This window comes from Thamnophis elegans, chromosome 15, assembly GCF_009769535.1.
Source record: "Thamnophis elegans isolate rThaEle1 chromosome 15, rThaEle1.pri, whole genome shotgun sequence".
In the NCBI taxonomy this organism is placed as follows: Eukaryota; Metazoa; Chordata; class Lepidosauria; order Squamata; family Colubridae; genus Thamnophis; species Thamnophis elegans.
In genome coordinates, this window is record NC_045555.1 from 8,837,903 (window position 1) to 8,861,928 (window position 24,026).

Consider the following 24,026-nt stretch of genomic DNA (forward strand, 5'->3'; position numbering starts at 1 on the left):
TGACCGTATAACGGACGCATGGATTTAAAAAAAATGGAACAGAAGGCTTAAAAGTTCTTCACAGTTTATTCAAATCATTGGTAGATCTATGAGAAGTTTCTGCGAGTTTTCTTTTTAACACATCAAATAATTTAGCAGCAGCACGCATTCCATTTAAAAATAAGCACCCAAAGAAATATGGACCTCACAATAATCACATCACACACACCCAATAATGCCTCTTTGCAAATCAAGTGATTTGAAAATGATAGGAATCAACCCAACACCAAAACGTGGATTAATTGCTCCTCGTTATCACTATTTTGAGCTGTACCCTTGGAAGGGCTGCCGGCCTTCGCAAGGCATCTGGGGCCAGCCACTAAGTACTTTTAGGTCAACAATTATTCTTCACCTCCGTCATCCCAGGTTCAAGACTGGACAAACTTGTTTTTTTGGAAAATGTTCATACCTCTGTTGGAGGGTCTACCTTTAGGGTGTGTTTTGGGGGTTTCTTGATTTGTGACAATCTGATTTGGCTACTTATCTACTTGACTAAATCGGAGCTGGTCAGGTTTGGTGAAGTGACAGAAATAACATTCTTGGAAGGACCATGAACCAGCTAGGGCAGGGGTCAGCAACCCGTAGCTCTGGAGCTGCATGTGGCTCTTTCATCCCTCTGCTGTGGCTCCCTGACGCCAGTCGGCACCACAGTTTTGAGAGGAGCTTCCGGTTAGGGGCAGGGGGGAGGCAGGGTGCGCCAGGAGGGGACTCTATGCCAAGGGGCAGGTTTTCCGGTCAGCTCCACAATTGATAGGGGTTGCGGTTAGGAGAAGTGGAGGAAAAAGGACGCCACACCAGGAGGAGGCTCTATGGTGGGGGAACCAGACTTCCCGTCGGCTCCAAAATTGAACGGGGGGTCTTCTGGTTAGGACCTTTGTGGCTCCAACCCCTGAATGTGGGGTATGAAATGTTTCATTGGACCTCTATAACTAGGTTTTGGATTGTTGTGTGTGGATAAGGAGAAGGATTAGAGAAAGGGTGTCAAACTCCCATCATCATGTTGTCGTCACGGGAAGTATCAACTTTTCCCCTTTGCTAACCCGGGGGTGGGCGTGGCCAGCATGTGGTGCTTCGTGGCCCGTGAGTTTTGACACCCCTCCTTGAACTTAGCTGCCCTCTGTTCTTTTGGGTGATTGGGGAACACAACTAACAACATTTTGGCAGACCTGATACACTTAGAAATGAGGAAAGCCTTCTTAGATATTCTTTAGAGGAAGTCTAAATCAAAAGAGAAGCTTGCAAGCATCTTCGTAATAACCCAAAGAGGAATCGCCCAGGAATTCTTGGGAAAGTTACTGGATTTCCTGAGGAAGGGCGAGAGAAGACACACAAGGCCTGTCTCATCATCATTTTCAGGTGGAAAACAGAAGGCGTGATGAGGCCCTCAAGGCCTCATGTTCCACCACTGGAAGGAAAAGGGCTTCCGACGGACATTTGTGCCACAATGAACATCTCCTAAGTTGAGGTAGTAAGTTCCGTAGTCGTCAACGAAATTGCAGGACAAGCCTAAGGGCTCCAGGAGACGGCGGACCTCTTTCTCCAAGCAGCATTGGCCATCGATGATGGGTCCAAACGGCTTTGGGATGCCCAGATGTTTCCCCAGGACAATCATATTAACCTGCAGAAGGGAGATAAGCAGCGGTCTAATAGGTTACATTGCAATCAGTTTTCATGATTTTGGACCCTAGTGAAATTCAACGATAAGGAGACAGGTAAGTTTTAACCAGGGGTGGGTTCCTGCCAGTTCTGACCTCTTCTATACAAGAGGTTCCACAAATCTACAGTGCCATTTAGAACCAGTTCCAGCTCCCTTCCCCCGCCCGTCCGCACATCATCAAGATGAAGAGCGAGAGGAGGAATTCTGGGAGTTGAAGTCCACAGGTCTTAAAGCTGTCAAGTTTGAACACCCCTGGGGGTTTTTTTCTAAAAGGTTAGGGGTGCAAGGGTCTTGTAACTTCACAGCTTTAAGGCTTGCATGCTTCAAATGCCAGAGTTTCTGAGGCAACATTTTGTTTGCTAAGCAAGAGCGTTGTTAAGTGAGTTTCACCACATTTTACAAGTTGGCCATGCCCACCCAGTCACATGGCCAGCAAGCCACTCCCACCCAGTCACATGGCTGGCAAGCCACTCCCACCTGGTCACATGGCCATCAAGCCACTCCTACCCGGTCACATAGCCGTCAAGCCACTCCCACAAAGCAGGCCACACCTACAGAAGAGGCTCTAAAAAATTTTGAAACCCACCACTGGTTTTAACAGTCCACTTCTCCAGCTACTTTTAAAGTCAAGAGTTCTTTACTAGGGGCAACTAATTAAGTCTTGATTACCATATTTTTCAGAGTATAAGACGCACTTTCCCACCCTAAACGAGGATGAAAATTTGGGTGTGTCTTATACACCGAATGTAGCCCTGCCCACTCACCAACCCCCACCCTTTGGCCTCTGCCTCCCAGCAGTTTACCTGGGTGGCAATAGGCTATGACAGTCCCTGCAGCCTGAAACAGCTGATCATAGGGAGGCCGGGCTGAAAGTGAAAGTGAAAGTGGTTCTTTGCTGTTGGCTGCAAGGAGGCAAATTGCTGGGAGGCAGAGGCAGATTTTTTTTTCTTGTGCTAAACTGAAACAAACTGTTTGCCACAAGGAGGTAGGTCAATAACTATAAATGCCTATCGAAAGTTCAAATTATTAGACTTATTTTTTAAAGACCGCTTTATTATTGTTCTAGACAACTTAACAAAATGAAGAAGCTTTTTAAAATAAATGCTGGATCTGAAGAGGCCCAGCGCTATTGTATCTTCATTTAAATAGCAGAGAATAACGTATACTTCCAGAAAGCCACATCAATTTTAACAGCATCTGTACAAGTATAGTCTGAAATGTAACACCACAAACAGTGTATATTATCTGTACTGTTTGCTGTTTGCTGCAAGGAGGCAAATTGCTGGGAGGCAGAGGCAGATTCCCCCCACCCCTTGTTTTCCTCCTCAAAAGCTAGGTATGTCTTATACATCGGACTGTCTTATACTCTGAAAAATACGGTATCCATCTGGATCCATCCCCAAGCCCTGGACTGAAACCCAGTACTGGAATTGGGCCACGCAAGTGGTTGGCTGGAATACGTGTGTATGTATGCATACAACTCGCACAAATGATGGGCCAGTGGGTACTTGCGTGCTTGCCAGCTTGCCACTCATACAAGTCGAGCTGCACGTGTGTGTGTGTTACAGCCCATCCCTTGCTCAAGGGTTGCGTGTGCGCTGGCCTTCCCCTCATGCAGCCCAATTCCCCCTTTTCCCCCCATACCCAGGCCAGCAAGCCCCAAAGGTTTGGGGCCGCTGTCCTTTAAGAGTTTCTTGTGATGTGTGAATCCAACCAACACATCAAAAGTGCATGTTGTGTTTCCTGACATCCAACACTACCCTTGCCTGGAGAAGGGATGACAACCAGGAGGTCAAATCTGGCTTCCGGAGACATGCCCTCTGTTTCTCCAAAGGACAACCGAAGTCAAATTAAGCTGAACCTTTGACTGGTAGGATCTGCTGGGTGACTTCTTGGCTGGTTCTTGTTCTGACCGAGGCTTCCCAAGAGCATCAAACAAACTCCTTGTTCCAGCAAAAAAAAAACAACCCTTCTGTTCATTGACTATAAATTCTGCTCATTCACATCCAGCAAAGTCTTTCAAGGGAGGATTTATAGTCACAGACCTTATCTGGCTTGGAGAGCTGACAGGCCGATATCTGCAAAACCTGGCAAGGAGTTTTGGAGAGTCCCAAACCAATGAAGCGAACTAATGGTCTCCTGCAAACTCCACTCCCCTTTCGCTCCTCTTTTATTTCCTCTGGGAGGGGCCATTCCCCATCCACCTGTGGCCTTACACCCAAATCGACCCCTGTTCTTTAGCTGTTCCCTTTGTCTGGAAACTCTGTGCATGCGCACACTGGGAACAGGCTCCAGCTGTTCTTCCGCCTTACTGTTGTCTGACTCGGAAAGCAGCTGATAACTGGCATACAGCCCTGGACCCCTCTCTGCCTCTGACACAAAGCCCTCATCAGAGCCTTCCCCAGACTCCAGGACCGGCCCATGTTCCTCCCCAACCTCCTCACTGTCTGAATCAGCTTCCAGCTCCGCTGGCCACTGGCAGGCCACAACAGTTCTTCTCAAAACACATTTGGGGCAGGAGTCCTACCATGTCTGGGAAATAAGCCTCAGCAGAAGCGTTGACCTCTAGAGTAATGGAATTCTCCAACAAAGCGAGATAAGGATGGAACAGCTGAGGTATCTCGATGATGTCTTCCTCTTCCAGGCCCAGCTCCTCTTTAAGGATGCCTTTGTTCCAATTGATACACCTCTGAAAAGAGAAGTAAGAAGCTTCAGTGAAATTATTTTAGGCCTGGATCAGTGGTGGGTTTCAAAAATTGTTCGAACCTACTCTGTGGGTGTGGCCTCCTTTGTGGGAGTGGCTTGCCACCCATGTGACCGGATATGAAGATGCTGCCGACACTTGTCAGAACCACCTTAAATTACCTCACACACCACTGGCATGCATAAGAATATGATGTAAACCTGTTTTTTAAAAGGCATCTTTGGTTTGCATTAAAACAACTTCAACACATGTTCTGATTGCACCACAAACGCAGTAGCCATCCTTACCTTTCACAGAGGCACTGAGTTTTATAAATAGGAGCATGATAGTGTAGAATAATCATATCCAAGGACCAGTGGTGGATTTCAAAAAAGTTTGGAACCTCTTGTGTAGGTGTGGCCTGCTTTCTGGGTCCACTGGTGGAACCTCTTCTAACCAGTTCAGTAGATTTGACGAACCGGTTCTACCGAATAGGTGCGAACTGGTAGGAACCCACCTCTGGCCTGGATAACCTTCAACTATGCCGTCTACATTCCGACCTGAGCTTAGTGCACAAGAGAATCTGCCATAACATCCTACCTGTTAATGACTATTTTTACTTCAACGCAAGCCCAAAATTTGAGATAAAACTTTTATAAGATGTTTTATAGATGGCATTTAGATCCTAAAAAACTGGCCTGTATGTATCCGAATTTACAACCTAAATGCTGGAGATGTGATTGTCTCGATGCTACATACTATCATATATGGTGGACTTGTAAAAAGGCAAAAGTATTTTGGATAAAAATATGGTGGATTATGCCAAATGTTCTTTAAAAAAGGATAAAGTTTACCCTTCAGTTATTCTTCAGGTATAATTACTGATTGTACAGTTATAGAGACTAACTTGATTTTGCATTTAATAACTGCAGCAAGACTGCTGGTGGCGCAATACTGGAAGAAGGAAGATCTGCCTACTATTCAAGAATGGACATTAAAACTAACAAACCTAGCCGAGATGGCTAAAATATCAGCATATCTCAAGGACCACTCAAATGAGAGATATAAACTGGAGTGGAGAAGATGGATTGACTATACTCAAAATAAATATGGGACTAAGAAATTCCAGATAGTTTATGACTGAAGAAACAAGGAATGATATAATCTGTTTAGAGTTAGCCTAGCAAAGAGGAGTTAAAGCTCAAATGAAGCTGGCTGGGGAATTCTGGGAACTGAAGTCCACAGGACTTCAAGTCGCCAAGGTTGAGAAACACTGCTTTAATGTTTTAGTGACCAGGTAAGTCCATCAGCATCTGAACAGAACAAGGAATAATCCCTTTGTCCTCTTCGTTGGATCACTCGGTCTCCAGATTGAATAGCGGAATAGATGGGCTCTTACTTGGCAGTGGTCGTTCCACTTTCTTATGAATCCGTCAGCAAGGATTTCTGATATGGGACGGGGCTGCCGATCACCTTTCTGAAATTCAATTCCTATTGGAGAAAAGGAAAATGATCTTTTTGGTTTGCATGTGTCTTTTAACCTATAGTTACATTACTAATACCACTAATACCACTCTGTAAAGCCTTAGTAAGACCACAGCTAGAGTACTGCATCCAGTTTTGGTCACCACACTATAAAAAAAGATGTTGAGATTCTAGAAAAAGTGCAGAGAAGAGCAACCAGGATGATGAGGGGACTGGAGGCTAAAACATATGATGAATGGTTGCAGGAACTGGGCCTGGCTAGTCTAGTGAAGAGAAGGACCAGGGGAGACATGATAGCAGCCTTCCAATATTTGAGGGGCTGCCACAGAGAGGAGGGGGTCAAGCTATTTTCCAAGGCACCCGAAGGCCAGACGAGGAATAATAATGGATGGAAACTGATCAATGCAATGCAATGCAATGCAATAAGATGCGATGCGATGCGATGCAATGCAATGCAATGCAATGCAATGCAACGCAATGCAATACAATACAATACAATAGCAGAGTTGGAATGGACCTTGGAGGTCTTCTAGTCCAACCCCCTGCCTAGGCAGGAAACCCTATACCATTTCAGACAAATGGCTATCCAACATCTTCTTAAAGACTTCTAGTGAGGAGCTGAGGTGGTGCAGTGGTTAGAGTGCAGTACTGCAGCCACTTCAGCTGACTGCTAAGCTGCAGTTCGGCGGTTCAAATCTCACCGGCTCAAGGTTGACTCAGCCTTCCATCCTTCCGAGGTGGGTAAAATGAGGACCCAGACTGTGGGGGCAATATGCTGACTCTGTAAACCGCTTAGAGAGGGCTGAAAGCCCTATGAAGCGGTATATAAGTCTAACTGCTATTGCTATTGCTAGTGTTGGGGCAATCACAACTTCTGGAGGCAAGTTGTTCCACTGATTAATTGTTCTAACTGTCAGGAAATTCCTCCTTAGTTCTAGGTTGCTTCTCTCCTTGATTAGTTTCCACCCGTTGCTTCTTGTAAATGCCTTCAGGTGCCTTGGAGAATAGCTTGACTCCCTCTTCTCTGTGGCAGCCCCTGAGATATTGGAAGACTGCTATCATGTCTCCCCTAGTCCTTCTTTTCATTAAACTAGACATACCCAGTTCCTGCAATCATTCTTCCTATGTTTTAGCCTCCAGTCCCCTCATCCTCTTTGTTGATCTTCTCTGCACTTTTTCTAGAGTCTCCACATTTATTTTTACATCGTGGCAACCAAAACTGAATGCAGGATTCCAATTGTGGCCTTACCAAGGCCTTATAAAATGGTATCAACACTTCACGTGATTTTGATTCTGTCCCTCTGTTGATGCAGCCTTTTGATCAAGGAGAGATTCAACCTAGAAAGAAGGAGGAATTTCCTGACAGTGAGAACAATCAATCCATGGAAGAGAAGTTGCCTTCGGAAGTTGTGGGAGTTTCATCACTTGAGACTTTCAAGAAGAGACTGGACTGTAGGGTCTGCTGCTTGAGCAGAGCGGGGGGCTTGGGGAGTTGGACTAGATGACCTACAAGATCCCTTCCAATTCTGTGAATCTGTTAAAATTATAGTTAGAAGGCCAGTGCTTGGTGAGAAGAGCTGTTGTAACTATTCCATAATAGAGAAAGTTGTTCATAGTAAGTTTGGAGTCCTGGCTTGTTCCCAGTGGGGAAAACATGTCGGAAGGGAGAAACACAACTCATTGCAATGCAACGCAGCCCAACAGTTGACCTCATCCTTTGTAGAAAATGAAGCACGCATTGGGGAAATTGGTTTTCTCGGTTATCTGTTTTTTCAGTCCTGATTTCCTACACAGGAGGAAGAAGATCAACTGACCTCCAGGCATTTTGGCTTCCCCATGGCCTTCCTCCACCTTCTCTTTCAGCAGTTTGAAGCAGGCGCTCGGGCTGGCCAGCAGCAGGCGGAAACCCTTGAATGGGGGAATAAGAAAGGGAGTAAGGCAGAGTGGTGGGAAAAGGTTACAGGACAGAGAGAGGACTAGCAGTATCAAAATGAGAATTTAGCAGATCAGAAGAAGCTTCACGCGGGGCAGGGCAGTCAGCAGCTGCTGATCGGAAGCTTTAACCACCAAATAACAGATTTTTTTTGTCCATTGTACAGGTGTGGAGGAGAAGAATGGTAAGTTATTTCAGCCTTTTCTCATGTCAAGGTGGTTAGGGAAGAGGTATTCTGTGGTAGAGCCCTGATGTTGAATCAGTTCTTGGTCTTCGCAAACCCTAGAGATTAACAGCTGGATCAGAGATCCACCTTAAAAACAGTCATCTGCTCAAACCTGATCCTTGTGAATATCCCTCCTTGGGGTTGGACTAGAAGATCTCCAAGGTCCCTTCCGACTCTGTTAGTCCTTTGATAGCGAAACAGAGCCTTACACAACTGAAGATGAAGAGCGAGAGGAGGAATTCTGGGAGTTGAAGTCCACGAGTCTTAAAGCTGTCAAGTTTGAACACCCGTGGGTTTTTTCCCCCTAAAGGGTTAGGGATGCAAGGGTCTTGTAACTTGACAGCTTTAAGACTTGCACACTATAATGCCAGAGTTCCTGATCCAACATGACTAGAGGAGGAATTCTGGGAGTTGAAGTCCACAAGTCTTAAAGCTGTCAAGTTTGAACACCCCTGGGGTTTTTTTCTAAAGGGTTAGGGGTGCAAGGGTCTTGTAACTTGACAGCTTTAAGACTTGTGTGCTTCAAATGCCAGAGTTTCTGAGGCAACATTTTGGTTGCTAAGCAAGAGCGTTGTTAAGTGAGTTTCGCCACATTTTACAAGTTGGCCACGCCCATCCAGTCACATGGCCGGCAAGCCACTCCCACCAGTCACATGGCCGGCAAGTCATTCCCGTATGGTCACATGGCCAGCAAGCCACTCCCACAAAGCAGGCCACACCTACAGAAGAGGTTCTAAAACTTTTTGAAACCCACCACTGATCCATACCTTGCGGTCTGGGGCAGGTACGAAGCTGAGGAATTCATCTACATGTCCCACATTGAGCCAATCCGTGTAGAGTTCAATGGGAGATTGTACAACTTGGCTGTGGAGGAAATCCTTGACCAGTTTGGACATTGGGGCATTCCTAAAAAAAAAAAAAGATGGGATCTGAATTCTCATGGTGTGTTAAACCATGATTTGTTAATGCACCAAAATGGATCGATTACACGCCACCCTAAGTCATTGATGTTGAGTATTGATTAGCCCTTGGGGTCATATGGGAGTGCAAAGTTCCAGAAACAAATTATTACTAAAATTTGATAGAAGCAATTTAAAATTGAATTGGGTAAAATGCAATTTTAAATGACATTGGAATAAAATACGATTTAAAATGGAATTGGAATAAAATACAGTCTAAAATGAAACTGGAAGAGAATACAATCATTTCAGATATAGATAAAATGTGATAAAATTATATTTCGTTGTCACCCTTGCAATCTACCCCAATCGGTCCCAGGTATGCAGATCTCAACCGAACCATTTTGTCTAAGGACTGTGCTGGGTTAAATGTTATTTTCCGGTTTTGGCTGCACTTAAGGTACGTTGTTTTGATATGGGGATCCCAAAGGCCTCTCACCCCCTTATACAAGCAACAATCCTTGAAAAAATGTATAAGTCTCCATGGCCTTGTTTAAAATCTTCACTCTGCTTGCTTTCCGCGTGCTTTTCCTCGAGTCTGTCCCTGGGGAGAGTTGTAGGAAGTTAAAACCCAGCCCTCTCCTAGAAAAATGAAATATCCGGGGAAATATTGAAAAGGCAGAATATTATATTTCCCTGGGTCTGAAATGGAGAAGCATGTTTTTAGGCAGGAAACAGACTCACTCTTAATAGCCCCCACCTTTGTCAATGGGCCATTAAAAGGCCTGAGCCAGTCTATTCTACATAACAAAGATCCCCACCTTCAGCTCCAGGGTGATGGGATTAAGGCATGATAGTATTAGCCCTTTACCCATCTCACCACAGGGCACCTGGGAAGAAGCAAGGCTCAACCAAACCTGGACTCAAAACACAGCCTAGAGAGTTGTCCCTGCATGGCCCCATGGGAGTCTGACAACCAATCAGAATACAAGATCAAGATCAAAGGCCAGTGAGGGCAAAAAAACAGGGACTTTCAGCATCTTGGTCTCTCTTTTTTCTTCTTCACCCAACATCTGGAAGCATGTGGTCCCCCTTTTCTATTCAGGAGTTCAAGCCATGCGATCTTGCCCACCATTAAAACCATCTTTCCAAGCAGCCTCCATGTTTCCAGTGTCTTTTTCCCCACTTGGAGCTGAACCCAGAAGGACATTTCTTCCAACAAGAATCTTGCTAGGAGAACAATCACATTTCCCATGGACATCCCTACTGACATTCGCAGTGAAGGCTGAACGTCATTAATTTGGAGAGCTGTACAATTCTGTGCGGATGCTAGGGTGAACTTCTCCAGAACTTCCATATGGGAAGAGGAACCCCTAGAGATCTTCTGAGTTTAAACCACAGATATGTGGGAATGTCCTTACGGCCTCCTGCCATCACTTACCTAGGAAAAGAGGATCCTATTAGGATACGCCCAAGGGGATATTCCTTGCTTTTGGCGTTCACCGGAGGACTGACTTCAAGATTCCCAAAGGAGTCCAGGCTACTAGGAGACGCGTTGGAGGATAGTTCCCGTTTTACATACCCAAAATCTGGACCCTGGGGAGTCGGGGGGGAGAAACGAACAGTTGCGTCAAATCAAACACACCTTATTCAATCCTCTTTTTTTAAAATCCATGCTGTGCTTGTGAGATTGAGTTAGATAAATTGTGGGAAGTTATCATCCAGCCCTCTCCCAGAAAAATGAAATATCCTAGGAAATATTGAAAAGGCAGAATATTTCTCTGGATGTGAAAAGAAACATGTTTCAAAAGACAGAATAGTTGCCTATAGCTTTCTGCCCATCCCCAGCTAATGGGCCATTAAGATGGCCAGGCCAGCCCACTTTACATAATAAAGACTTCTCCTCACTGCAGCTGTAGGGGGAAGGGATATTACTCAACTGACCACAAGGCAACTGAGAACTCATCACAGCCTAGAGAGTAGCCCCCTGCATGGCACCATGGGAGTCTGACAACCAGTCAGAATACATTTCTTACACAGGAACAGGAAACAGAGAGGTGGGACTGAACAGGGTATAAAAAGCCTAGCAAGCCCCTTCCTTAGCCCTTCTCTTCTTCTCCATCAACATTGAAACATGTGATCACCTTTTCTGTACAGGGCTCAAGCCATGTGGCCCTGTCCAACAATAAACCATCTTTCCAAGCAGCCTCCATGTCTCCAGTGTCTTCTTCCCCACTTGGAGCTGAACCCAGAAGGACATTTCTTTCAACAAAATGCATATAAAACTTGCTCCACTCCTTCTGACCTATCAACCTCATCCTTGATGAAGGGAACATCAGGAAGGATCAGTTGAGGATAAAATGCAGAGCTGCCAAGATCAAAGCATGGGGGTGGGGGGTGGGGGGGAACCACTTACCAAAACCTTCTTAAAGGGGAAGTAATCCAGCTCTCTGTTCCTTGGGGAGTCAAAGACCACCGGAAATGTTTTGTGGGGAGCCTGGACGTAGCCAAACTCCATCTCGTCCTAAAGTGGCAGAAGGGTTGTTAGTGAAATTTTTAAAAAGTGTTGCCTCTCTACGGGTTATAGAAACGAATGTTTGGATTTCAGTCTGTTGCAACTCAGGGCAAAGCAATCCAGATTGATCTACTAAAATTACTTTTAAAAAAAAGTTTTAGGCATAGTTTGGGGGGGGGGGGTCGTTGCTCTCTGATCTTGCTTGTTTTCTTGCAGACGTTTTAATATCCAACTGGGTAGTATCATCAGTATTAGTAGGGAATGCTGTTTGCTGTCCATTTATATCCCATTTATCAAAGGTTTTATTTCTTTTAAAACACAAATATTTCATCATTCGTCAATCATTAAAACATCGAAGTAAATTTTTTTTTGTCTTTGTGCCCCTCCCTCCCTCCACCCCCCTACCCCCCCTCCTTCCCCCCCCCAACTTCCCAGAACCCATACACGGTATGGATTTTTAACAAACACAGTCTAAAATCTATTGGGGGAAAAAAAAGAAATAAAGAAATTAATGACATTCTGCATTGAGCTTAGCTTCTTCTTGCTGAACTAACTTTAAAATTTATATCCCAATTAGGAAATTACTAAAGAGCCACCAGTAAACAGCCCAACTAAAGAATCTCTAAGAGTGCCTCCACCCACACAGACAGGCAATAAACTGACAGCAAATAGCACTCCTTACTAGCACTGATGATGCTACCTGGTTGGGGTATGGGATGTACAGGGAGGAAGAGGAGGAGAACTATAGGGTCCTTGGCGCAGGAAAGGAAGCAAGCTCAGAGAGCACCAAGGACCCCACAGTCTTCCTCTTCCCCCTCTCTGCATACTCCACTCCCTCCTAGCACTGATGATGTTACCTAGTTGGGGTAATGAAGTGTCTGCAAGAAAACAACCTCAAAGAGCACCAAGGACCCCATAGCCCACCTGCTCTTTGCATACTCCACTCCCTTCTAGCACTGATGAAGTTACCTAGTTGGGTCATGAAGCGCCTGGAAGAAAACAACCAAGCTCAAGGAGCACCAAGGACCCTATAGTTCTCCTCCTCTTCCTCCCTGCACATCCCAAACCTCCTAGCATTGATGATATTATTATTATTATTATTATACAATTGTATCACAGCGGCCAGTTGTTTCGCCGGATTTGGCATTGGTTACTAGTCGGGCCCCACCCAGGGGCCTAGGACGTCGTAACGTATTTTCGTAATATGCGTGCAGATCCAAGCAGTGCGGCTTTTTGCATTTGACTGATGGTGATTTTGTCAATTTTTAACTGTTTTAAATGTAATTCCAGTGCTTTTGGAATAGCACCCAGTGTGCCAATTACCACTGGAGTTACCACTGCTGGTTTGTGCCATAGTCGTTGAATTTTGATTTTTAAGTCCTGGTATTTTGCGATTTTTTCATGTTCCTTCTCGGCGACCCTGCTATCCCCTGGTATTGCGATGTCTATGATTGTGACCTTATTTTTCTCAACCAGTGTGATGTCTGGTGTATTATGCGCCAGTATTTTGTCCGTTTGTATACGGAAATCCCACAAGATCTTGACCATCTGATTTTCAGTGACTTTTTAGGGTGATGTTCCCACCACTGGGTGCTATTCCAAAAGCACTGGAATTACATTTAAAACAGTTAAAAATTGACAAAATCACCATCAGTCAAATGCAAAAAGCCGCACTGCTTGGATCTGCACGCATATTACGAAAATACGTTACAACGGCCTAGGCCTCTGGGTGGGGCCCGACTAGTAACCAATGCCAAATCCGGCGAAACAACTGGCCGCTGTGATACAATTGTATAATAATAATAATAATAATCTTTATTGATTAGCCTATTTGCCAGTGATGGCGAACCTTTTTTGGCTCACGTGCCATAAGTGGAGGGAGCGCAGGGGGGGGGGTTCGTGTGCGGGCGTGCCGCACCCATAATGAAATGCACGACCCCCACAGTGTGCATGCACGCACTACATGTGCGACCCCCCATTTTTTGCATGCTTTTTTTGCCCTCCCCAGGCTCCAGAGGCTTTATAGGAGCCTGGGGAGGGCAAAAACAGCCAAACCCCCCCCCCGGAAGCCCTCCGAAGGCTTCAGGGACCTTCAGGAGGCTTCCCTGAAGCCTCCAGAGCAGTCAAAATGACCCTCCAAGTGTTTCCGAACTTCTGGTTTGCCTGTAGGGCCGGTTTTTTGCACTCCGGAGGCTTCAGGGAATTTCAGGTGAACCTTTGATGTTACCACACTGATGGATGCACTACGAGGAAGAGATGCCACCTAGCCTTGGTTAAAAGCACCTCCCATTATTTCTGGAGATGTACAGGATAAGAACTACCCACGTTTCTTCTCCAGTAGCTTCAGAATCTTGTTTGACAGACCCCCTGCCCCAAATGTCTTCTCGGCTGTGACCTACCTGGATCCATCGGTCGCCCCTATTTTTCTCTTCCGGGCTGATGATAAATTTGCATCCAGCTTTTGTGGCAAGCTTTTTTATATGTTCCACAAACTCCTTATTACCCTCGACACTGGATATTCAGAGGAATAGTTGGAGATGTTGAAAGAAAGAAATAGAGGAGAGATAAGAGCTCGGGTGTTGATGGTGGTTGTTCGGAAAACTTCACACATGTAAGTTGGTCCATGAGTCCTTACCTGCAGACGTAAACCGTAATTGGCTGCAAGGTGTTTGGGGTCATAATCCATGGAGCCACCCGGAAGACCAAAGTATCCGTGAAAATGGAAGTTTGCAGGACCTCCTGAAGCAGGAAAATACCGGAGACAAGGACTAAGAAAAAGGTTGAATTCCAGAAAGATGCATCAACGCACTTAAAAGTTACAAGATTCAGGAGTAGAAAGCTAAGCTTGGAGTAAAAAAAAACAGAAAGAGAGGTCAACATTCTCTTTAGTCCAGGAAAGGAAAAGGGGTAAAAAAGAAGCTCAAGATAATACCACGTTGATCCTCTTTAAAGATAAAGTTTCCCCTCGCACCTATATGCTAGTCGTTCCCGACTCTAGAGGGCAGTGATCATCTCTGTTTCAAAGCCGAAGAGCCAGCGCTGTCCGAAGACGTCTCCGTGGTCATGTGGCCGACATGACTAAACCCCAAAGGCGCACGGAACGCTGTTCCCTTCCCACCAAAGGTGGTTCCTATTTTTCTACTTGCATTTTTTACATGCTTGCGAACTGCTAGGTTGGCAGAAGCTGGGACATGTAACGGGAGCTCACTCCGTTACGCGGCCCTGGGGATTCGAACTGCCAAACTGCCAACCTTTGTGATCGCAGTGGTTAAATGCAGTTAAATGGCGCAGTGGTTAAATGCAGCACTGCAGGCTACTTCAGCTGACTGTAGTTCTACAGTTCGGCTGTTCAAATCTCACCGGCTCAGGGTTGACTCAGCCTTCCATCCTTCCGAGGTGGGTAAAATGAGGACCCGGATTGTTGTTGGGGGCAATATGCTGACTCTGTAAACCGCTTAGAGAGGGCTGAAAGCCCTATGAAGCGGTATATAAGTCTAACTGCTATTGCTATTGCTATTATCCACTGAGCCACCGCATCCCCACCGATCCTCTTTACTAAAGGAAATGTAAATTGATGATTTCATGATTCTGTTCATCAGACTTTCTACAGTAATAAAATGGAATTCCTGTAGGATTTTTGGGGTCTGTGAATAGCTGATAAATGAAGAAGTGAAGAAGGCCCTAGAGAGAGAGAGGTCCTTTGTTGACGATTGAAAAAGCATTTCAGATGCTTTCTCCATTTCCCTGTCAAAGGTGCTTCCTTCTCCCTCTTTCCCCATATTCTCTTTGATGTTCTCCATACCTTCTTGACGGGCTCCAGGAGTGAAGCGTGGAAAGTGACAAGCCCCGAGAAGTCAATGTCTGGAAATTTCAGCCCTTCCACGTAGAAAACGCTCTCCACTTGACAAGGCTTCCGTTTCACGTGGTAAGAGATCTTTTCGGATCCTAGAACATGTTTGTAATATTTTTTCTCCTTCCTGTCTGTGAATCAAAACCCAATCGTGTTTTATTCATTTCTTTGTTTCTTGAAGGCAAACATACATATCTTTATCCAGATCTGGCAGTTTTAAGCAATCTGCATAATTAAACCCAAGCACATTAACCCTTTGAGATCCAAAGGAACTTGTAGTTGGCTATCATTGGTGACCAGAGAGTTGGTCAAACTTTTGATCTGTCATAACAAAATTATGGACCTCCTCTTTGGTGCAGGACAAGGAAGATAGGTATTGGTTTGATCCTCTCGAAAATACTCCCTTGTGCTCTCTAGATCATCATCATCTTCATTTAACAATCCCATAATCCCTTGAAGGGTGGAGTCTGGGCAACTGAATGCAGCCAGCAGAGTCTTAATGGCCAGATGCCCTTCCTGTCACCAATGTGGAGTTTTGTTCAGCAGATACATTCTCATTGTGCCCAGAGGGAGAAATATCTGCCTCTACCTAGGATCGAACTAACAGCCTCCTAACTGTAAGGTGAGAGTGCCACCTCTAGGCCATCGCACCACTCCTTCCTTGTTTTTCTCTACATGCGTAGCATAAAAAGGGTAACATGGTTGCTTGGAGAATCTAGGACAGTGTTTCTCAACCATGGCAACTTGAAGATGTCTGGACTTCAACTCCCAGAATTCCCCAGCCAGCAAATGCTGGCTGGGGAATTCTGGGAGTTGAAGTCCAGACATCTTCACGTTGCCAAGGTTGAGAAACACTGATCTAGGATAAACATTCTCCTTTGGGTCTTTGCTTCATCTGCCTTCAGCCTCAGTCCTGAAGCCAAACCGCCTCCTCGCCTTCAACACTTACTTTTAGAGTAGAAGACCCCCACTTTGTCACAATCAGCTTTCGAGATGTGGAGAGTCAGCTGGTAGTTTGCAAAAACTTCATTAGGTCCCTGAGTTGTCAGGATCATACGGGACATATCCTGCAGGTCTAAAAGGAGAACCAATTCAATGTCCCGACCGAGGCTTCCCAAGAACACGAAACAAACTCCTTGTCCCGACAAAAAACCCTTTTATTAATTTGCTGTGAATTCTGCTCATTCACAGCCGGCAAAGTCTTTCAAGGGGGGATTTATAGTCACAGACCTTATCTGGCTTGGAGAGCTGACAGGCCGATATCTGCAGAACTGGGCAAGGAGTCTCGGAGAGTCACGAACCAATTAAGAGAACTAATTGTCTCCTGCAAACTCCACTCCCTTTCGCTCCTCTTTTATTTCCTCTGGGAGGGGCCATTCATCATCCACCTGTGGCCTTACTCCCAAATCGACCCCTGTTCTTTAGCTGTTCCCTTTGTCTGGCAACTCTGCGCATGTGCACACTGGGAACAGGCTCCAGCTGTTCTTCTGCCTCACTGATGTCTGTCTCTGAAGGCAGCTGATAATTGTCAGATGGCCCTGGCCCCCTCCCTGCCTCTGACACAAAGCCCTCATCAGAGCCTTCCCCAGACTCCAGGACCGGCCTATGTACCTCCCCAACCTCCTCACTGTCTGAATCTGCTGGCCGCTGGTGGACCACAACATTCAATTCCAATTGAGCCAGAAACTCTTCACTTCTGGCCTCACACTTTCATTAACCACAATCTGGCTTTAGTTTGGTTGATGAGCTCAGCTATTCACAATTGTTCATGTGTCCGGTCACGAGAGCACAGCATGACCATTTATGATAACTTTGGGGTGTTATATGGACCATCAAGCACCCATTCTGTGACCAGCGTAAATGCAAGCGGTCTTCAGCTGAGGACTATCTGTACTTCAGCACTGTGTCTTTTACAGATTGTGGGTGTTGAAGTCCACACCTCTCCAAGCTTCAGAGGATGAAAAACAAATGTCCCTTAACAATGGCTGCTGCCTCCTACCTTCCTTGGATGTCAGCTTGATATCCTTGTTGTCTTCCTTTTCGTCTTTAGGGTTGTCTCGGTCACAGTTCACCAAGAGAATGGCGCCCTTTCCATCCGGCCCCCACGTCCACTGGTCCTGCAGGGATGGGAAGCCGTGTCAGGATGGACATCAGCAAAGGTGGGCTCCCTCTTCGGCTCTGCCTCCCCCCAGCCCGGATCTGTTCCTCCTCCTCCTCCTCCTCCTCCTCCTCCTCCTCCTCCTCCTCCTCCTCCTCCTCCTCTTCCTCCTCCTCCTCCTCTTTGTGGAGGCTATGAAAAATAACCACCATCTTCTCCGGAAGCCGCCAGAAGACAAATCTAAGATCTCGGGAGCCCTTGTGAAAAGCAGCGTCTGCTTCCCAAGTCATCCAGCGACAATCTCATTTATTAGGTATTTATTCATTACATTTAGATCATTGCAATTAACCCAGCGAGTTCATTACAGCACCACCCCAGCCAGGTGTGCCACAGATGTGTTAGCAAACCCCTCCTCCCCTGCCAGCAGGAGAAACAGCCCACAAAGCCATCAGTTTCCCAACCTCTCCGCTTTACGTGGCACATATTTTCATTCCTGTCATTCTACTCCAACCGAACATCTTATTTGAATCTAACCTTTTGTTTCCCTCCTTTCGTCACCGTTCCCGAACGGTTTGTATCAGCATCCAAGGACATTTCTGCAGCAGGAAAACAAAGGAGGGGGGAGAGGAATGTTTTAAAACAAAGAGTCTTTTCACGATGCCCATCGAAAGCATCTGCTTGCACCCCAGTCTCATTTTTTGGTGAGAAAAGTGTATCTCAGGCCATGTTGGTTAGTTCTCTGCTTTTGCCTTTTTCCCTGCTCGACCCCAGTCTGATCAGGGCAGGGTTCACCCATCCAGATGTGCTGAGTTACACACCTCCCCCTCCCCCAATTCACCTTTTTGGCGGTGCCAGGCCTCTGCATCCCTGCCAGCTTACCTATGCCGGTAATATGCAGAATCGCTTTGGCGATGGGGACATTGCCTTTACCTTCATAGTACAAAACTCTGATCTGCAATATACCATCAAACAGTAAATGTAAGTCAAAGGATATTGGGCAGTCAGTAGAATTAGCTTCGTTCTAACCACGACTCTAATAAACCTTACCCTGCATTTTTATCTCACTCAGCTTTTAGAACAATTCTTCCGTTGTACCTTGAGGAGGCTCCTCTGAAGGAGGAGAGTTTGAGAACCTACCAAATAAATTTGTTTGTTTGTTTGTTTGTTTTTGGTCTCCCTAGTTAGAATTCTCCACTGGTTCCCATTGCCAGATTGAAGCACTTCCTCAATACCTGAACTTCATAAACCAGACTTATTGTGGAATAACAGAGTTGGAAGGGACCTTGGAGGTCTTCTAGTCCAACCAGCCAGTCCCCTATAGCAGTGATGGTGAACCTTTTTTCACCTCGGGTGCCAAAAGCACACACAAACGGGCACTATTGAATACACTCACATTTGTGTTCCCACCTCCATAATTTAATTCCCCCTCGCGCCCTGCCTCCTGCTCATACACTCTTGACACCACCACCACCCTGCTGGCCTATACATGCGTACACGGCTTTCTTGGAGTCTGGGGAGGGCAAAAACGGCCTTGGGAGGCCAGAAACAGCCCCTTTTCTGACTTCCGATGGGCCCAATAGGTCCGTTTTTTACCCTCCAGAGGCTTTCTAGGAGCCTGAGGAGGGTGAAAAACGGCCCAACATGTAAACCGGAAGCTCGGGAATTGACTTCCGTGACTGCCGGTTGGGTTGTTTCTCTCCCTCCGGAGGCTTCAGAAGGTTTCCCTCTGAAGCCTCCGGAGGGCGAAGAAGAGCCCAATGCGCAATGGAAGTCCATTCCTGAGCTTCCGGAGGGTGAAAAACGGCCAAAATTCAAGGCTGAAAATCGGCTGGCCAGCATGCGTATTCGCTCTGGAGCTGACAGGGCAATGCCTCACGTGCCTTCAGAAATGACTCCACGTGCCCCCTGTGGCACATGTGCCATAGCTTCACCATCACAGCCCTATAGCCTTTCAGACAAACGGTTGCCCGATCTTTATTAAAAATTGGTCTTTTATAATATGCACCCACAACGTCTGCCAGGAAGTCATTCCGCTGGTTTATTTATGATTATTTCCTTCAGGAAATCCCATTTATAGGTCTGAAGAACAAATCCCAGGATCTGTTGGAGCAGAGAAGCAATCTTTGGCCTACGTTCCTCTCCTCACCTTTTCGTCATCGACTTGGTTGCTTGGCGCATCCATGGTGGCCCTGAACTTCACGCTCTTGTCCAGCAGCCATTTTGAGTCATGGCAGCAGACCTTCGATTTTGTCATCTGACCTTTGATTTTGTAGATGTTCAGGCCTTGGGAGGCCCAGATCTCGAAGGAGGTCGCAGTCCTCGGGGCTGCCCTAAAGGGAAAGACACCGTTCGTTGCAAAACTGTTCCCATTTAAGTCACAAAAGAGATTTAAGATATGCCGTTTCCTCCCTAAAGGTAAAGGTTCCCCTTGCACATATGTGCTGGTCGTTCCCGACTCTAGGGGGCGGTGCTCATCTCCGTTTCAAAGCCAAAGAGCCAGCGCTGTCCGAAGACATCTCCATGGTCATGTGGCCGGCATGACTAAACGCCGAAAGAGCACGGAATGCTGTTACCTTCCCAACAAAGGTGGTCCCTATTTTTCTACTTGCATTTTTACGTGGTTTCGATCTGTTAGGTTGGCCGAAGCTGGGACAAGTCACTGGAGTTTGAACCGCTGAACTGCCGATCTTTCTGATCGACAATCTCAGCCTCTTAGCCACTGAGCCACCGCATTCCTTTATATCCTCCATGCCTCCGTTTAATGCTTTCTGCCCCAGGAATAGTTCTGTTGGTTCATTGCCAAACCTCTGCATAAATGTGGGTGAGATCAGACTCTTAATGTCCAGATTACTTTTCGACTGAAGGAATAAGGAGCTGCCCTCTAAGATATCATAGTCAATTCTATCGTTGGCTAATTCCAGCCTGGCAAAAATTGGGAATCTACCCCTAATGAATTTGGCAATGGAGAATTGACTTCCAAAATTCCTTTTTAGCCACTTCTTTCACATTGAAGCAGTAAATGCAGAATTGAAAGTGTGTTTCCAAGCTCCTTTCCCCCAAGCTAACCTGACCTGGGAAAATTCCACCAACAATTCAACAATTAGCAATTATTTTAAACTGGGAATCCTTCCTGATGTCTATAGAAATTCTCAATCGTCCAGGCCCATGGTTGGTTATCCCGAAGGTGCTTTTTCCAAAAGGCAAATGAACTTTCTTCCTGTCTTCTTCGAAAACATTTCCCTCTTAGAAGCTTCTTGGATGAGGAACGAAATGTTTTCGAAGAAAATAAGAAAGTCCAATTGCCTTTTTGGAAAAAAGCACCTTTGGGTCCAATTCTTCTTGATGTGAAGATACTGTGATGGGGAAGTGTTGAGCATCGAAGGAAGACCAATCAATTTCCCCCTGGGAGTTGTGACTCTAATTTATCTCTTGCAACCAGAACTGGTGAAAACGTGGCAGTGTAGAAGCACATATTGGGTGTCAATCATTAACACATTTCGTCTGCACTTAGATGCCTTTTTTAATAGTCCACTTCCTGCTTTGTCTGTCTTCTCTCTCCACATTTAGTTCCCGTCTAATCCAAATTTAGTTCTTTGACTTAATAAAGCACTTCTCTGGGTCTTTATTCATGGTGCATGGTTCAAAAACAAAGGTAGAAGGAGGAACTATAAAGTTCTTTTTAAAAAGAGCCTTTGAGAGGTTATTGGTCCCTGCAGATCATCCTTAAGACCATCACATTCCTAAGGGGTTTTGTGGTTATAGAGTCTTTGAGCCCACCCAACAATGAAAGTGTTTTTAAATGTGTGGTTTTGGCAAGGATTGCTCTGCATTCACACCTGTGGTGACAATAGATTCGCCGATCCTTCACCTCCACCTGCACCCAGGTGATCTCACACCCTCCTCTGATTCTGTTGTGCAGTTGACATTTCCAAGGTGTGCCCCACTGTCATGGTCTCATCGGAGCCAGTGTTTATTCAGCACACACATTCAGCTCTGCGACAACCACAACAACCTCTTAAGAAGCCCAGTGTAAACCTGACAGGTGTTGATAAATCCTGACAATTACAGTAACCTCAGATAGCTTCAAAAAAAAAATCACGTAATAGAAAGAGGAAGAACTTAAATATTCATCAGTTTTGCCATGATTCCCATCCGAGTTTGTGTTAAGTAACTGAATGACTTTAGGGCAGGGGTCAGCAAACTGCGGCTCTGGAGCCGCATGTGGCTCTTTCCTCCCTCTGCTGCGGCTCCGTCACCAGTCGGTGCCACAATTTTGAGAAGAGCTTCCGGGGGGGGGGGGGGGGGAGAGAAGCACAGTGCTCCAGGAGAAGACTCTATGGCAAGGGGAGGGTTTTCCAGTTGTCTCCACAATTTATAGGGCTTTCGGTTATGACAGGTAGAAGAAAAAGTACGTCATGCTAGGAGGAGATTCTATGGTGGGGGAACTGAACTTCCGGTCAGCTGCAGAATTGAACGGGGGGCTTCCGGTTAGGACCTTTGTGGCTCCCGGAGTTTTCTTTTCTGTGGGAAATGGGTCTAAATGGCTCTTTGAGGGTTTAAGTTTGCCGACCCCTGACCTAGGGATATTTTAGGACAAAGTCTGTGGGTTTTACCACTATTTTTACAAAGCCAAAAACCACCAGAATCTTTGTAAAATAAGCTCCCAGCTTATATAAATGAGCTTACTCTATTCTATTCTATTCTATTCTAAGACCTCCAAGGTCCCTTCCAGATCCTATCCTATCCTATTCTTGCTAACGAGATGGATTGTGTTGCCATCAATTCTGAATGGAAATTCAACGGGGCCCTTCCCTTCTCTCTGTGATACCAAGCACTTTTTTCTGCTTCCTGTCAGCATTTCAGAGAACTCCTTGAGATAGCAAAACAAATTAGCCTTGCAGATTACCTGACCGAGGACTTCCTTGCAAACACTGAGGGATGTTCAGAAATTGGGGCATCATATGTCTTTTTTTGAGATGCCTCGCTCGTTTCTAAAGATGCTCTCGGGCTCTTTAGTGAACCACTTCCCCCCCCCACCCCACTTTTCCCCAGCAGTTACTAGTTGTGAAATGAACAGACACATACGCCCCCCGATTTTTTCCCTCTGCTAAATTTCAGCTGATATGGTATTGGTATTTTATTATTTGTATGCCGCCCTTCTCCGGGAGGACTCAGGACGGCGAACAATTCAAAGGGGGAAAAAAGGGGGAACATAAAAGACAAAATACAAATAATAAAAGTAGGCAACAGTCGCACAACCATACATGTCGAGAGGGGAGGGAACTCATCACCCCCAGGCCTGCCGGCAAAGCCAGGTTTTGACGGCTTTTCGGAAAGCCTGGAGAGAGGTGAGGGTCCGAATCCCTGTGGGGAGTTCATTCCAGAGGGCCGGAGCTGCCACAGAGAAGGCCCTCCCCCGGGTAATAGCCAGGTGGCATTGGCTGGTAGATGGCACCCGGAGGAGGCCAACCCTGTGAGATCTAATGGGTCTGTGGGAGGTAATTGGCAGCAGGCGGTCTCTCAAGTACCCAGATCCAATACCAGCAGAAGCTGCCTTCTGCGAAACGCAAAGCATCTTTTAAGTTCTTCTTTTCTTCTGTAAATCAAAAAAAAGTTGCGCAAGGGGAATGTCTAGAAGATGCTTACCCATGGATATCCAGGCAGAGTTCGGTGCCCAGGATGTAGACGGAGCTGGTAACCTTCTCCGTTGAAAGCTGGACGCATCTCAGTTCAGCCATGCTTGGGGGTTTTTTCACCCTTGTCTTCTAGGGTGGGTTTTGCTGGCTCTGGAATAAACATCCCTGAGCTGCAGGGAGAGATTTAAAAGGGAGAAAGGGTGGGGTGGGTACCTGCTCAGCCTCTCCATCCTGCCATCTGATAGGCTGGTGCACACTCTAACCCCGCCTTGTGGGCTGGGGGGGCTGATTTGGGAGGTGGCAGCCCATGTTCTCACCCAAAGAATGTAATCAGCTTCCACCCCACGGAGGAGGAAGAGGAAGATGTAGCCAGAAGGCGTGGAGACTTCCTCGAAAGTAGCCCAACTCTTGGCTGAAACAGGTTGGTTTGTTTGTTTAGATTTCCTGTGGCTTTCTAAGCCAACCTGTGATTAGATTTGATGAGTGGTGGGATACAACCGGTTCGCACTGGTACGGGTGTACCGGTGCCTGCTGGGAGCACCAGGTACCGTTCCAGTACTGTGCCTTTGAGCCGAGGTGGCGCAGTGGTTAGAGTGCAGTACTGCAGGCTACTTTAGCTGACTGCAGTTCTGCAGTTCGGCGGTTCAAATCTCACCGGCTCAGGGTTGACTCAGCCTTCCATCCTTCCGAGGTGGGTAAAATGAGGACCCGGATTGTTGTTGGGGGCAATATGCTGACTCTGTAAACCGCTTAGAGAGGGCTGAAAGCCCTATGAAGCGGTATATAAGTCTAACTGCTATTGCTATTGCTCCGGAGGGCCCACCCACCCGCTCTCACTCCTTACCTGTATTTGAGCTGTTCAGGGCTTCTGCGCACGAAGTGTACGGCACCTGCACCGTACGCTCTGCCGAGGAGCCGGAGCGTCATGGAGCATTGCGGGCAGCAAGTACGCATGCGTGTGCTGCACGCGTTCATGTGGTGGATGCCCGGCCCCGTTGCACTGTA

General features: G+C 46.3%; 1 protein-coding gene across 1 annotated transcript; it reads right to left on the reverse strand.

Moving 5' to 3' along the window:
* Positions 1 to 1,423: 1,423 nt before the first annotated feature.
* On the reverse strand, positions 1,424 to 23,123 carry LOC116518624 (protein-arginine deiminase type-1-like). The gene is made up of 17 exons (XM_032232141.1): positions 23,032 to 23,123; positions 19,532 to 19,715; positions 18,265 to 18,337; positions 17,920 to 17,981; positions 17,287 to 17,404; positions 16,233 to 16,362; positions 15,240 to 15,414; positions 14,073 to 14,176; positions 13,837 to 13,948; positions 11,339 to 11,446; positions 10,364 to 10,518; positions 10,109 to 10,114; positions 8,791 to 8,929; positions 7,679 to 7,772; positions 5,779 to 5,870; positions 4,224 to 4,385; positions 1,424 to 1,657 (listed from the first exon to the last, which is right to left on the reverse strand). Exons 1-17 carry the CDS (start codon positions 23,121 to 23,123, stop codon positions 1,424 to 1,426), a joined length of 2,040 nt encoding a protein of 679 aa, XP_032088032.1.
* Positions 23,124 to 24,026: the final 903 nt, after the last annotated feature.

Bases quoted from the DNA above. Each gene is read 5' to 3' on its own strand.
- LOC116518624 (XM_032232141.1), bottom strand. From the start codon at position 23,123: ATGGCTGAACTGAGATGCGTCCAGCTTTCAACGGAGAAGGTTACCAGC. The intron at 14,177-15,239 runs GTATGGAGAACA...TTCCTGCTTCAG, and splicing joins TCCTGGAGCCCGTCAAGAAG to GAGGTCCTGCAAACTTCCAT. The intron at 10,519-11,338 runs GTAAGTGGTTCC...CCGACTCCCCAG, and splicing joins TCCCCTTTAAGAAGGTTTTG to GGTCCAGATTTTGGGTATGT.